The sequence below is a fragment of the Camarhynchus parvulus genome, chromosome 6 (genome assembly GCF_901933205.1).
Source record: "Camarhynchus parvulus chromosome 6, STF_HiC, whole genome shotgun sequence".
NCBI classification, from domain to species: Eukaryota; Metazoa; Chordata; class Aves; order Passeriformes; family Thraupidae; genus Camarhynchus; species Camarhynchus parvulus.
Window position 1 is genome coordinate 27,492,180 of NC_044576.1, and position 14,535 is coordinate 27,506,714.

The window sequence follows — 14,535 nt, forward strand, 5'->3', positions numbered from 1 at the left end:
CAAGGCAGGGCAGGGGGGGAGCCTCAGAGGCTTGGGGAGTGAGAGAGAAGATGGAGAACCTGGAATCTGCAGGGCACAGATCCTGGCATTGTTGCAGGGGCTTTCTGGAGGCTCGGGGACTGTGCAGGGTTTGTGCTGCACCCATCCTTGGAGGGGCTGTGTGCTTAATTCTGCTGCCACCCTGCTCTGCTGGACCCCAGGAGCTCAGCACAGCATGGGTGTAACAAACACCCAATTTCCTTGGGAGGCATCAGCCCCCACCTTCCACAGCCACACCAGGGCTAGGCAGGCTTAAACTCCAGATGATTAAGCCAACAGCTAACTTAAAATAGAAAACATTTTCAAGATGTTGACTAACATTTTAGCTGATTTTGAAACATCAAGAAAGGAAACAATTTAGCCTTTGAAGCTGACACAACAGCATGGTCTGTTTCACCTTGCTGGTATCTCAGGTCATTTTAAACCTCAATTGAAAACAAAAATAACACTTCTATGTGGTTTACATGAATCTATTTTCTATCTATCTATTTCTAGTAACTTAGGTACAAGAAGCCTTGTGACAATTTTCAAACCTTTTACTTTCTCCTGTCTTGCTCTTATCATTCATAACTCGGCTCTCTGAGAGCTCTCTTCTTAAGAGCACATCCTATTTTTGTAAGAGAACTTTCTTATAACTCTGCAAAATGAAAAACCAAAATAAATGAGGCAACATGAATCCAGAAATTAAGAATAAAGCTCCAAACTTTATTCATTGACTTGAGTACAACAGTGATGCAGATTACAGTGGCACAGGAGTGCAATATGTGCTGTTTGCAGTATGACAGTGGAAACACTAATTGTACAGAACAGCAACCCAGCTCAACTTCTCATTATGCATACAAGCAGACTTACTGTACAGACAAGACATTGATTCACTTTTACAGAGACTCAGAAAAAGAGACAGATGAATGGAAAACACAGGGACACCTCCCCAAAACGCTGGTTTGTAACATGTGGAGGGAGGAGAAAAGAAAAATAAAATAATAAAAAAATCCTATTGCCAAAATCTACTGATTTAAAGGAAAGTATACCTTTAAAAAATTAGTTTTAGTTTCCAAAGCTTAAAAAAAGTCCCCAGCTGTAAGGCCCCCTTACAGGAAGAGTTGTCCACAATGACCAAGCCTCAGTGCTTGGACAGGGCTGCTCTGGGAGTGACACTGAGCTCCTGGCTGGGCACAGAGGCTTCCCTGGCTCCAGGGCTGCAGTGCCAGTGAGAGGCCCCACTGCTGCAGTGGGTTTGCATCGGGGGGAAGTGCATTCTGCAGGTGTTCAGTGACAACAGCCCAGGCAAGTGTCCAGTGGGAGCTGTCAAAGCATCCTAAGGGAGCCAGAGACTCAGCCTGGTAAGGCACCACTGGGATTCCCAGAGCTGCATCTCCTCATGCCCAGGGCAGGTCCTGGGGGCCTCAGCTCTGCAGGTCCTGGGAGCAACACCTGTGCTAACTGTGGTGATCCTGACACAACACGTTTGCCTTCAGTCATCTCTCTTTTACCTCAAAAGAAGGACCACAGTGCACATGGAAGTATTTCCTCTTCACAAAGGGGAGCATTTCTGAGCAACTCATTAGCAGAAATCTATTTCCCTGTTAGAAGCCCTTTGGGCAACAAATAATTTATTTTGCATACAGGCAAACAACATTAATGGCCAATTACATTCCCACTTCTTGCACTGATGCTTACATTAAAATTAATAACACTTCTGCCAAATGTGGGCATCACACAGCTCCTGCCAGCAGAGTTGTCTGACTGAAAACTCAGTATCTTTGCATTGTGATGGATTTTTTTGCTGTTGCTGTTTCTTATTTTATTAAGCACAAAAAAGGTGTGTGGGAGAAATCACAAGGCAAAACTCACCAGCCAGAGCAATGCTGCAGCCCACAGTGATAGGAGTGTTGTACACTAAGGGAAAAAGGTGCATTGTGCTACAGTCACAGTGCTCAGGAGCTCTCTCCAGCTCTTCATTTTGCAGCAATGGGGTAAAAATGTACCACATATTGTCAAGACCAGCCCTTGCTCAGCATCTACCCTGAAGACTATGCCGGACTCTAGTGGGTGTGTTGACAGGGCAGAAAGCAGACTGTGACCTGGGGAGAACTGAATGGGGAAGGGGGCAGTGGAGACAAGCCCTAAGCATCCCTCTGGCATGGGAAGATGAGTGGCATTTTGGATAAATTAGTTTAATTCTTGTTTCCTGCAAGTGTTTTATTGCATTGTCATTACCACTGACTGGTGTTCCTCACTGCTGTAGGTAACACTGAGGATGTGGACATCCTCCTTCACAAACACATTCCAGAGGAAAGCAATGAATCATGGAGTGAGAGAAAGGGTGGTTTTCTTTTGTCTGCCCTACAAGCCAAATATGCCAACATCTCCTCCTAAGTCAGGAGGAGCCAAGATAAATCATTCCCTGAAGAGTTTAGGGGATGTTCATATTTTTACCATTCTGAGACCTAATGTTCTGTTGTTTGTTCTAACAGCTTCATACCATTAATTTCAGTGTGGGTGCTCACATGCTATGAACTCCAAACTTGACTTGCCCACAGTCTGAAACAGGTACTACAGGCTCATGGCAGTGTTCTCCTCTAATCCTGCCAAGCATCACCCTGGCAAGCCCTGCAGAAATCAAGATTATGCCAACCCTCCTCCTTCCCAGACCTTAACCCTTCTCTGTCCATTGACATGACCCGGCCAGGAGACACAGGGATTGTGGAAAGGGATTCACTTCAAAAGGTGTCTAACTTCAGTGTAGCTAACTTTGACAGAAGAGGTGCTGCTGAACTTTGTTGAACAGCAGGACATCTGAACTACAGGGCTGAGAAAGGATTTCCCAACTGCAGCAGGAAAAGGGCAGCAAGCACTCAGTGCCTGGCCCACAGACTTAGAACTGTGGGAATTGTGAGGAGAGGTGACACCTGTCTGGACAGAAGTAAAAGCAGCACTGGAGCCACAGAGATGTCTTATCCCACACAAAGCTACTGAGCCCTCCCAGCCTGACCTTCCACAGCACACTGCACTGCATCCCCAGCACAGCACAACCCACATTCAGTGAGCTCCAAATGAGGAGGGTGTGTGCCACAAGTGCACCTGTGCTCAAGGATCTGCATCTGTACATAATCCCATGTGGACTTAACCCCAGGTGTACACGTGGGGTTATTCTGCAATGTTTGACTGGGCCTTGCTCTTACATCACTCCTAAAGCAGAAAAGGAGAAAAAAGAAGACAAAAGCAATGAGTTTTTAATCCTCTTGGTCATGACATTGTGTTGACAGCATTGATGGGATGGGACTTTATCAGAAGCTCAAATGCTTCGCAGGAGATAGAAGAACACAAGCATGTACTTAAGGCATATTCATAGAATCACAGAATGATTTGGGTTGGAAGAGACCTTTAAAAATCATCTAGTCCAACTCCTGACATGTCCCAAGGGAATATCAAAGAGGGGAATTACTAAGAACTGCTACTCAATGGATACCAGGGGAATGATTAATTGCTTACAAAGAAAATTCTCCCTGGGGCTACATTTTGTTTTCATTAGGTGGGAAGACCAGATGAAAGAACAGAAAATATTGCAGTGACAATCATGAAGAGCCCACTGCAGAAACCCTCCCTCCCCCACGGGTGGCTGGAGCGTGGGTTTTGTGGACAGATGATCTCTTGGGTGTGTCTACATGTAGGTGGTTGAGAATTAACTGCAGGCATGAAACTGAAGCTCAGAAAACCCTTCATGCTCTCAGTCAGGAGAAAAGCAGTAGTAAGTCTAGTGCAGAGGGCTGTGAATTGACTGACTGCTCCACACCAGTGAGATGGGAGCCAGCAGTGGCCCAAAAATCCAATCAGAGATGAGTTGTTTCTGCAACATCTAAGCTGGCTTCTCTTCATTCCTTCCCAAGCTTAAGCTGCAGTTTTAAATTCTCAGTGGATGAGGCAGATCCAAATTACCATGCCATTCTTCACAGGCTAAGAGGCCGAGTTCTTTTTTTTTTTTTTTTTTTTTTTTTTTTTTTTTTTTTTTTTTTTTGCATAGGAGGGAGAGGTAAGAAAACAACCTGGCTTAGTCATTTCTGAAATGACTGGGTAGTGTGTTCGTATGTGCTGTGAGAAGTTCAGTAGTAACCTAGAGATGGAGACAGAAAAATGCAGACTGGCAGCTCACATCCTTGAGAGAACAACTCCTCAGGTCTAAAGGGGGTATGGTCAAGGTGACTTGAACTAAAAGACCTGTAATGCCTAATAGTTTGAATGTCTGTAGGATGTGGGATGACAAAATGTGGCGAATTTTAATAATTTAAATGCATTAAAACTCAAATGTTTGTCTCAAAGTCAAGCCACACCTTGCAGGTGGCCAAACACTGAATTTCTGAGACCCCAGCATTCACAAAGTCTGTGAGTGTAAAACACTGCTGTCCTTCCACTGTATGGATTTGCTTTCAGCAGTCACTCAAAGATGCATTTTGAGCCCCTGACATTCCCATTTACTTCTCAGAGTTGCTCTAAAAACCTTTCAGATCTGTGTTCTGAAAAATGAGGTGAAATACGTTACCCTGACCGCTGCTGCATGCTCAGTGCCACCCAGAGTGCTCAGTCACAAGTGTGTGTGTCACAGCGTCCCCAGGGACTTCTGCTCCCTGGGGATGGTGCCAGCCCCTTGGTGGCCCTGTCCCACAGCCCCACATTCCCTTAGGGACATGGAGCAGGTGCTGAGCCCTGGTCTCTGTCTCTCCCCTACTGAATCTTCATCTCAGATTTTATCAAAGGAACCACAGTGATCTGTCACAACAGGACTTGCTAACCAGCAAAGAAGAGCCAGGGTTTGGGCTGTCCTGCACAGCTCATGGTGAAATGTCATTTGGTGACACAGAGAACTCAACACAGTGATACTGAATCTCAGAACTACATGGGACTGTTTCCTCTTCCTGACTTCCAGATTTTATCACCAATGTCTCATAGAACAGAAAATACAAAGGTTCTGATGCCTCCAGTGCCTGAAGTTTCTGCATTAAAAAGGAAACCTTGATATTCTTTGACAGACACAGAACCTAAATGACCCTCTCCTATCAGGAGATGAGCTCGTTAGTGCAGTTATGCATTGGCAGTTAAGCACCAAGGAAGAGAAAAAGCAGCCACACTGCATCCATTCAATTACTTTGGTGCTCGCGTCCTCCTCTGCATAGGACTTGCCCAGAAGCAGTTAAGGTATATACAGGCAGTTTTTCAAGCTGCAGCATATTGGAAGAAGACTGCAAGCAATAAGGAGTTCAATGCAGCTCAGAAACTGTCTTGCATGATTACTCTGTCTTCAAAAACCAAGTCAGGCACAAAGGGAAATAAAAATAACCAAGGCTGGAGCTTTGATGCTTCAAGACAGGAAAAAAAAAAAAGTCTGTGCCCTCTTTTCCAAGCACAAGTGAAAACCTACATTAACTAAAATGAGTGCTTGGCCCCATGCACTGTGCCATACTGACAACAGCTACTGCAGTTAAATCAAAAAGCCTCTATTGGCAGAGCTTGGCACCTCGATGGTACCTTTCAATTCACAAACATTTCCTCCCTAAGAGGGATGAATTTGCATGTTAGCTTGCAGAGAACCATTCTCCCTGCCATTGTAAAATCCTGCAACTCCACTGCAGCCTGATGAGCTCTACTAGTAATTACTAGCAGGGAGTTTGTCCTGAAATCTCTGGATGCAAACCAGGGCACACTTAAAATAGCATTTTTTCACTCTGCCACTCCCACCCCCATGCACCCACCTCCTGGAGTAAATTACAAGAAAACTGACTCTTCTCCATCAGTCCCATTACCGAAGTGATCTTAAATTATTCAAAGGACTGGTTAAGCTCCAGCCTTATTAATTCAAGCAGAAAGTGTGGAAGAGGGAAGACTGACAACACACACACAGCAATTCACTTCTTATATCCTAGCAAATATTTACAAGGAGTCCATTTTCCAGAAATCCAAGTGGTGTGTCCTGCAGGTGAGCAGAATGCCCAGCACCACAGGTTGTGTTACATGAAGAAGACACCGTGTCAAAAGAGTGCCAAGTAAGAAACTGTTGGGTGAAAGACTTGATGTGACCATGTGGGATAAGTTACAAGGGGCTTCTCCTTCACTACAGACCTACCTAAGTCCCTCTCCATATATACACACATATATACACACATACACACACAGAGAGATAGATGGAGAGATATAAATACATGTGTGCACACAGGCAAACACGCATACATATATATATATATATATTTATATATGTATATATTCTCTTCCAGTTCTTGGAGTGGTTACAACTACTTTAGTCTACAAGGCATCCTAAGGGCACTTCCTGGCTCTAGCAATAAAGTCCATCGTATTGTGGAGAGAAGTAAAGGGAATATCATTGAGGGAGAAGAACAGAACAGTTTTCTATCTTGCACAATATCAGGTAACAGGCTGACACCTCTGAAAACTATCATTGCTGTTTCTGAGCCCAGATATTTTCTCCCTGAATTCCAGGAGGGCAATTGCTGATCTTGTTCAACTGCAGAGGTGCCACTATGTTGATTTTCCCTTTTTGGTGGATAAGTAGTTGCTTCCAAACAGTTTAGACTGTGTGATACAATATTCTATGCATCATTTGTGGTGGGTTTGTTTAAAGGGAGATTAAAAGAGTTTTGCTTTTTTCTTCATGTCGTTGCGTCTCCAGAGAGGTAACTTGTCAAACTCCTGTATCGTCATGCCAAATATTTCTTGAAAAACTTCAGGTGCTAAGTGACGCTTCAAAAAATAAAAAAAAAGGAGGGAATAAAAAAAGGAGAAAAAGCAATGGTCAGTCAAAGCCAGAGACACAACAGGAGGTTGGAGCACCTTAGGGATTTTATGTCGCCGTGTAAGAGCCATTGCTGGAAAAAATAATGCTTTGGCCATACACAAATCCAAGTCCTCATGGACTTGTGTGACTAAGGAACCACTCAGGGAATATTTCATTTGCTGAATAAGCAAGAGACACAGAAATGATTCGTCTGAAGCCATCCAACAGGCAATGACAGACCAGAGAACAGGACCAGCTCCTGCACGCCCCTGTCCCAGGCTTTAGCAAGTCACCTCTGCTTTTGGAAATCCCAACAGACACTGGGTTTTTAGGACTGCAGCTTGATGTGCTTCAAGCTCTGAGAAAGAAGATGTCTGGCCAGGCTAACTGTTCAGCACACTTCCCTGCTGCTAATAAAACCCTTTTTGGTGCTGTCCTGTGTATCGGTTACTTCTTGTTCAGCCACTTTACAGTGCACTGGATGGGCAAAGTGTCTCCCTGTAGCACTGATCTAACACAGCACTGGATTCTGATTAGTGACCACATATCTAATAATAAAAATGGGAATAAACCCCAATTGTTACCCAAATTACCCATATGCTTGTGGCTCCTTTCTTTCATCTCCACAGAAGATTAAGGACTTAAGCATCCCCAGCATTCCACTGTGCTATTTAAGTCTTCCTAAGCCACAAAGCTGTAAACTATATTTGTTTGTTGGCAGAGATTTAGATCCTTGTATTTTTGGATATCAGCCAGTCTTCTAACTAAGTCACAGGACTCATGATGAGTTAAAGAAAGTTAGACTTTTGGTCCTCAAGGATGGCTGACACTGACTCTTAGCTAAGACATGGTCCAAGAACAAAGTATTGCTCCATTCCATTCTGGATCTTATGAAACTTGTGCAATTTTGGGCTTTTAGCAAATGCACAAGTATATAATGAAAGGCCTGAAAACAGAAGGGGATTGTGAGAAGCACAGTCTATGAGCTGGGAGACAGAGATGTGGGAGATTGTTTGAGGAGATGCAGCTGCTTCCTCCCAATGTCTGATCCCTCTTTCCCTGATCAGTGCTGAGAAATCTTCCCACATTTCTCAGGACCCACATTTCAGTGTTTCAGCTTTCACAAACAACAAATAACTTTAGCAGGAAAGAGCATTTAGGAACTTGCTTCTCTTACCTCCAGCCTGGTTCTGTCTACATCTTTTAGTATTTTATTTCGCCCTCTGTTGGTCACCATGAGTATTTCATATGGAAAAATCTGTTAACAACGTATAAAAAGGGGGAAAAAGAGATATTTATATTTATAGTCTAAAGCAGACAGAACAAAATGTGTGTCATTTTCATAAACACACAAATACTTGTTTTCTTTTGCAAATCAAATATCAGTTTGGTGGTTTTTTTGGTTTGGTTTTTTTTTCCCCTGAAGTTGTACGGAAAACAAGCTGATCTGAACAGATCCAGAACTTGTTTAGCATTGAACTACCTCATATTGTAAAGTCACAACTTTTATGCTGCATATAATACATCAGCTGGCTTTGGTCAGGCAGAGTCCTTTCTAGGCAATGTATTTCCTCATCCATCAATGTATAAATTTATTAAAGTTATTGCATTTGTCACTCATTGGTCTAACTAATGGTTGCCAGAGTGTGGACAGCCCCAAGGACTGACAGTGAGTGGGCTTTAAAAACATGGAAGTACATAAAACCAGCAGCATCTCTGAATGAGCAAAATATTAATTAGTGGGGGCCACTGCATTCAGTAGAATTTATCACATGATTTTCATTTTGGATAGTTAAAGAATTCAAACAACTAACGGAAACAGTGCTGCTTGGAAAGGATTTCAGAAAATATTAAAAATCAGTTTCTGGAATCATCGCTGGCAAATAAAACTGGGTTCTAATTTTTTTTTTCCCTTGAATAGACACTTCCATGCCTGGAATGACTTAGGAGAGCTCATGCTCTGTCTGCCAGAGCATCTCTAGAGCCCCTCCCACTGCACGTCTCTGTAGCAAAGCAGCAGCCCCAGACCCCTCATCCAACCCCTACTCGAGTCAATGAAGGTTTTCTGGAAACTTCAGTGGCAACTGGCTCAGCCTTTACTGTCATTTATGGGTCTTAGTTGCCCACTGGGAACAGGAGTGAGACCACCAACACTCTCCTGGAGAGAGCTGAGCTATTATTAAATGCTATTAATTCCCTTATTTCAACATCAGAAGAAGTTTGACTTAATCAACTCTTGTGCAGTACTCAGCAATTAAGTTCATTCCATTTTTAACAATTATCCCAATGAACTTTTCAAAAACATAACAAATAACATTCAGGCATCAATGAACACACCACTGATTTTATTGTAAGTAATAATAATTTAAATAACGTGTGCTTACATACCAATTGTGAGATATGATTCTTATGAGATTCTGACATTGTCACAATTGTACAATTAGGTCTATACTTGGAGTTACATTTTTTATGTTTGGTACTGGAAATGGCTACTAGAAACAGCATAATAGGAAACTAAAATGTAACTTTTCATATTTAAACAGGCAGAGTTTAAGTCAAGATCTACGGTCATAAATACATTTTATGTTTAAATATTCACAACAAGGCATGTCTCAGTCTGGGCTGGCAAGATGCACAAATTCTGTCCTTTCTGGAGAACCATTTGGTAATATCTGGTTATTCTTAGGATTATTAATCTTTACTTTTCATATGTTTCATGCTGACTCTGAATTGGCTTATTTTATTTTAGCAGGTGTAAGTTAGTGTTGGACAATTGACACGAATAAAACCAGTGCCAATTCACACATCCTGAGGGTTGGGCATCACCTTTATAAATAGCAACAGAAAGTGATCTATTATCTCAGGAAACTTCCCATAATTTTAAAAATTAAAATAACCATTAATAAATAATAATTAAATTTTGTCATTAATAATACTGACAGAATTTGTCACCCAAAATGGCTTTCCAAATCACTGGGTACATCAACAGCAGTGGTGACTGTAAGAATTTCTATTGCACTGAAAGAGAAATTATTTGGAATAAAAAGCAGTATCTTAGGAGTCCCCACAGTCTTATTTATATAATATATAAAACCACTTGTAACTGCACAGTGCACTGGGGTCTCAGCTTATACAGCCAGGGTTATTGCCTTGTACAGCTTGCCTGGAGGTGACTCGGAAGCACAAGAAGTAATCTGGTTTGCAAAGTGAGCTCCTCACTTAACTGCAGAAATTCTGGTCCTTGTAACTTTGGCAAAATCATGATTTTATGGAAGGTTCACCAGCAATAAAGTTGTAATATTTAAAACACAGCCCTGGTTGAATTCCCTTGATATATTATATTCATTTTTTACTCAGGTATCTCTAGACATAGCTATAAAAGCATTTTAATTTGCGTCTTAAATTGTAATTAGCAGACACTGTCTCTTTTTCCAATAAATCTCCAGAAGAGTTTCTCATACAGGGAATTCAACACTATGGACAGGTCTCAGGTTAGCAGTGCTGAGAGCTGAGGAGCAGATCCAGACAGACATGTAGGTATCCTACTTCCAGTCAAAGATTTCCCATAATCTTTGGAATTGAAACAGCCTCAACAATGTGTTGTGAGCCACAATATTCTGCAGCACTTTTCAAACTGGACAGATCTGAGTTTGGCCTGGTGCTTTGGCTGGCAGAGAACCAGCTGTGGAGCACCTTCCACATCTGTCACTGTGTCCCTAGAAAAGCTTCCTTGCCCCAGAGATCACACCTGGGCTGCCCTCAGCCTGCCTGAGCACTAACCCTGCAGAACACAGTCCAGAACAAAGGGAGAGGTTTGGCACATAAGGAGCAGGGACTGAGGTGAGGTAAAAGAAAACAAGGGAACTAAGACATTTCCCATATTTTATCTGCATTTCACAGTAAAACCTTCAAGTCTTGAAGGAAAGTGAGTAACATCTGCACTTGCCTTTGGCTCCAACATGTTAGGCATAGATACTCCTCTGTCCATTCTCATTCCAGGGACATGACCATCCGGGAGGGACTGCATCGGATACAGGCACACAGCAGACACAGAGGTTACACACACAGAGGGTAAAGGCACTCAAGTTGTGGTGAAGACAAAGGTGAATTTGCCCTGAGACTTCCCTCAAGTCTTAATTCTTGGTCTTATTATTTCAATCACGGCCATGGCTGCTGTTCACTACTCCTGTGAGGCAGGCAGAGGGATCCTTCAGTCCCCTCAGCCACCACAGCTCCTGTCCCTGCTCAGGCTGGTGACAGCCCCCCCTGAGCTGACCTGCACCACCTTCCAGGGGACCTGGGCACCCCAAGAGAGTGGTGGTCCCTCTCCCACCCCAGTGACTAGGTGGAGTTCTTTTCTAGTTCTTCCCTAGCATCAATTCAGATCCCACCCAACTGCACAGAAAGCACTCTTACTCCTCTGGGCTCTCCTACTTGTAATTTACTGTATCAGCTGAGGGATTTCTTTGTTGTCTCTACAATGGGTAATTTTTACTATGAACACAAACAGGGATGGGGTAAAAAGGTGCTGTTTTGACACAGGTACTAAATCTAAGGAAATAACATTTGGGGCACAATACATGGACAGCTCTGCTCCCCTCCCATAATCTTATTCTCTTTCCAATCATCATGATTTTGATATGCCATTAACAAAATTATCCAAGTAATTAAACAATTTCTTAAATTGCCATTTCATACTGTGATTGTGCTGAGGCACAAGGCAGAGTTAAACCATTCTGACAAAAGCCTTGCAGGCAGTAATTGAAGTAAAAAGGTTTCTATTTGCAAGCACACTTCTTTCTGGTTCATCTGGGATGGCAGCACTGTAGAAAACTACTGATCAGCCATCTTGTCTGGAGAGCAAATCCCAGGGTAAAATTGAGGAGTTCAAAGCTCCTGGTATGAGAGAAAATTCCCTCTGGAAGAGACTTTCTATGTGTCTCTGGGGTCAGTACTAGAGAGGCTGGAAATAAATCCACCCTCACATGTCCAGAGAAGGCTATTACAGATAACTCATACAGGAACAGAGTGGATTTTACAGAGCAAGTCACAGAACAAGTGTGAGCTGTCTCAGCTCAGCTCTGGGGAGGTGACAAGGAGGAATCCGAGGCTGTGCCTGTTTTTTGTTGATAAGGATCTACATTGGTGATTATGCTTAAACATGCAGGAAAATCAAAGCTATTGTCTTAAGAAACCCTTCCCTGTAGCAGAAATTCAGAGTTGAACAAGGAGCTGCTTTAGGTTCTGCTGTCAGTTGATTGATGAAAACCCGTACTCTACCTGGAAATCTGAAAAGCAAGAGAGAAATCTCATCAGCTTTAGACTGTAGAACTACAGGAATCAGTCACAATCTACCAGAGAATCCTTCTTTCTTTTCTGTTATATCTGATTTTTCCAAAATCCCATCTGATTCTCTAAAGCCAGCAACTTTCTAATTTTGGACTTAGTTTGTAGAGTCGAACACTCCAAGTATTGCAGTTCTTTTCATTAACTCTCCCAAGTTTTGTAACTTTATAAATAATATTGTCAATTTTTATTTGGCACTGACTGGTACCACATCCAGCTCGAAGTCATTATGAAGATCATGAGCAGCAAGGGGGATTAGAAGGCATTTCTTCACTGTGGCACATTGTTCCAGACCGCACAGTTGATGGTAATTTTCAGAGAAAATAACCGCAAAACTCACAGAATTCAGTTCATATTCCTGATAATGCACACGTTATTTGCTTTCTATTTGATCCAATGCTAAAGTATGAACAAGGATCAGTTCCACATAACAGATTTAGCAAAATAAACTCAACACTTTTAACAGGTATTTGAAGCGCTTTGAGTTAATTGAGTTTGCCAGAGAAAATTAAAAAGTACTAAGCAAATACAAAGTAATCACATCCACAGCCTTCATATAAAACAGCAGAAATGATCAAACATCATCACGTTTTTACATTTATTACTAACAGACTGTAAAAGGCTCCCCATCCTTACCTCTAACAGCACCACTCACATCCCCATAACTGTTGTACTGACCAAAGTCCGTAGAGACCGGCTGTAACAGCAAGAGAGGGACAGAACATAAATTCACACTTCAAGACTTTACAAGAAGGTTGGTACATGGGGACAAAGAAATTGCTTTAATTTTTTTATTTCCCCCACAATTTTACAACATTTCTTCCTTTGCTTTCTTGCCTTTTTAAAAAAGTAGTTTGTGGGAGGGGAAAATGGGTTTGGTCTGACTTCAGGTGATTTTATAAGACACATTTATCAAACTGAAAATCCAATACAATTGATATGGAAATAAATACCATGGATAATTAAAGCCACCTTTCACTTCTCAAAATCACCATCCTCTTACCCTGTGAAGTCCATTTTTTCCATACCCAGGGAGAGAAGAGGTTTTGGAGGCTGAAGCATGTGCTGTTGAATGAGGAAGGGAAAATATTTTACTGGAAAAATCCCATGGAAACTAAAAACGAGAGCATTTGAAGAATCAATAAAAAACTAGAGCACTTGAGGAATCACCTAGTACAAAATACACAGTTAAAAGAGCCAAGCATACACACAACTGAGACACACTGACTTTAAGAAACTCAGTCCCAAACTCAACACAAACCTCCACACATTCTGTAAGTTACAAACAATTTTATCATGCCATGGTGGCAGGCTTTTAATAAGGGACACTGATTTTTTCAGGCTCAAAATCAAGGTGGTTGCCCCTGGATTGAAAATAATGCTCATGGATCATCCATGGCATCTGCTTTGGCACCACCCCGATTCCAAAAGGGAATTGATGATGGCACTGATTATCCCTGCAAAGAGGGATGGACACATCTCAAATAAAGGAATTCTCCAACCTGTGCTAAGATTAATAAAAAATTCATAAGCTCTGAGTTGAGCAGGTAGACTCTGGCCCCATAAAAATTAAAGATAGTGAGTGAGAGCCACAGGAATCCTCTCCAAGGCCATCAAGGCAACACACTTATAAAACAGGGAACACAAGGAAATCTTAGTTTGCTTGGCAACTGCTCCAGTGGATGACTCCAGAGAGACTCATCTTGTCTCTTCTTGGCTCAAAGTATTACAATGTCTTTCGTGTTACAATGGCTGGTGAATAAAGAGAGTGAAATAAAACCCCCAAACCCTTCTCTGGAGATGTGAGAAGGCCACAGCCATACATCAAAATGTGCAACAAGGCAAAGAATCTAAGCTAGTTTTTGTGCTTTTGCTTTGGAACAAAATACACCCAATTAAAATGTCAGCCCAGGTCAACTGGCTGTGTTTGGAATATGCAGCCCCACTGGTCAATAATGCTGAATATCTTTCCCTGGGAGAAGAGACTAAACAGAGATAGGAACCACCACTGTAAGCAAAATGTGTTGCTGTAATTTAATAACCCAGCCTATTAGTGCATGTCATGGTCATAGTCACTGAACATTTCACCCCACCCCATATCTATATTAAAGCAGCTCTCTCCTCAAAATAGCCTGAAAATCCTCAGACTCATATTTCTTCTACTTAAAAAAAAACCAACCATGACATTTCTCCCCTCACAAAACCAGGTGATGAATCAGGCCACTCTTTCAGGGCAGATCACCACATAAACAGGTATCAAGCAGCTTTCCCAGCTGTCTCTCTTCTGGGACAATACTTGGTATGTGTATTCTGCTTGGTGTGTGCATTCTGTGGTGTTTATACCCGTTGTTCATGATTAGCTTTAT

General features: G+C 42.2%; 1 protein-coding gene across 11 annotated transcripts in view; it reads right to left on the reverse strand.

Annotated features, from left to right (window-relative positions):
* Positions 1-723: 723 nt before the first annotated feature.
* The window catches only part of ABLIM1 (actin binding LIM protein 1), a 189,426-nt gene continuing 175,614 nt past the window's right edge, over positions 724-14,535 (reverse strand). For 10 of the 11 annotated variants that reach the window (XM_030950800.1, XM_030950807.1, XM_030950801.1 and 7 more), the window contains 6 exons: positions 13,173-13,234; positions 12,806-12,866; positions 12,104-12,111; positions 10,770-10,844; positions 8,001-8,081; positions 6,202-6,789 (listed from right to left, as the gene is read on the reverse strand). In XM_030950800.1, the coding sequence (XP_030806660.1) occupies positions 6,676-6,789; positions 8,001-8,081; positions 10,770-10,844; positions 12,104-12,111; positions 12,806-12,866; positions 13,173-13,234 (401 nt within the window). In that variant the 3' untranslated portion in view covers positions 6,202-6,675. Of the gene's footprint in view, positions 6,790-8,000; positions 8,082-10,769; positions 10,845-12,103; positions 12,112-12,805; positions 12,867-13,172; positions 13,235-14,535 lie in introns of all 11 variants that reach the window. The other variant, XM_030950798.1, reaches the window with a different exon arrangement.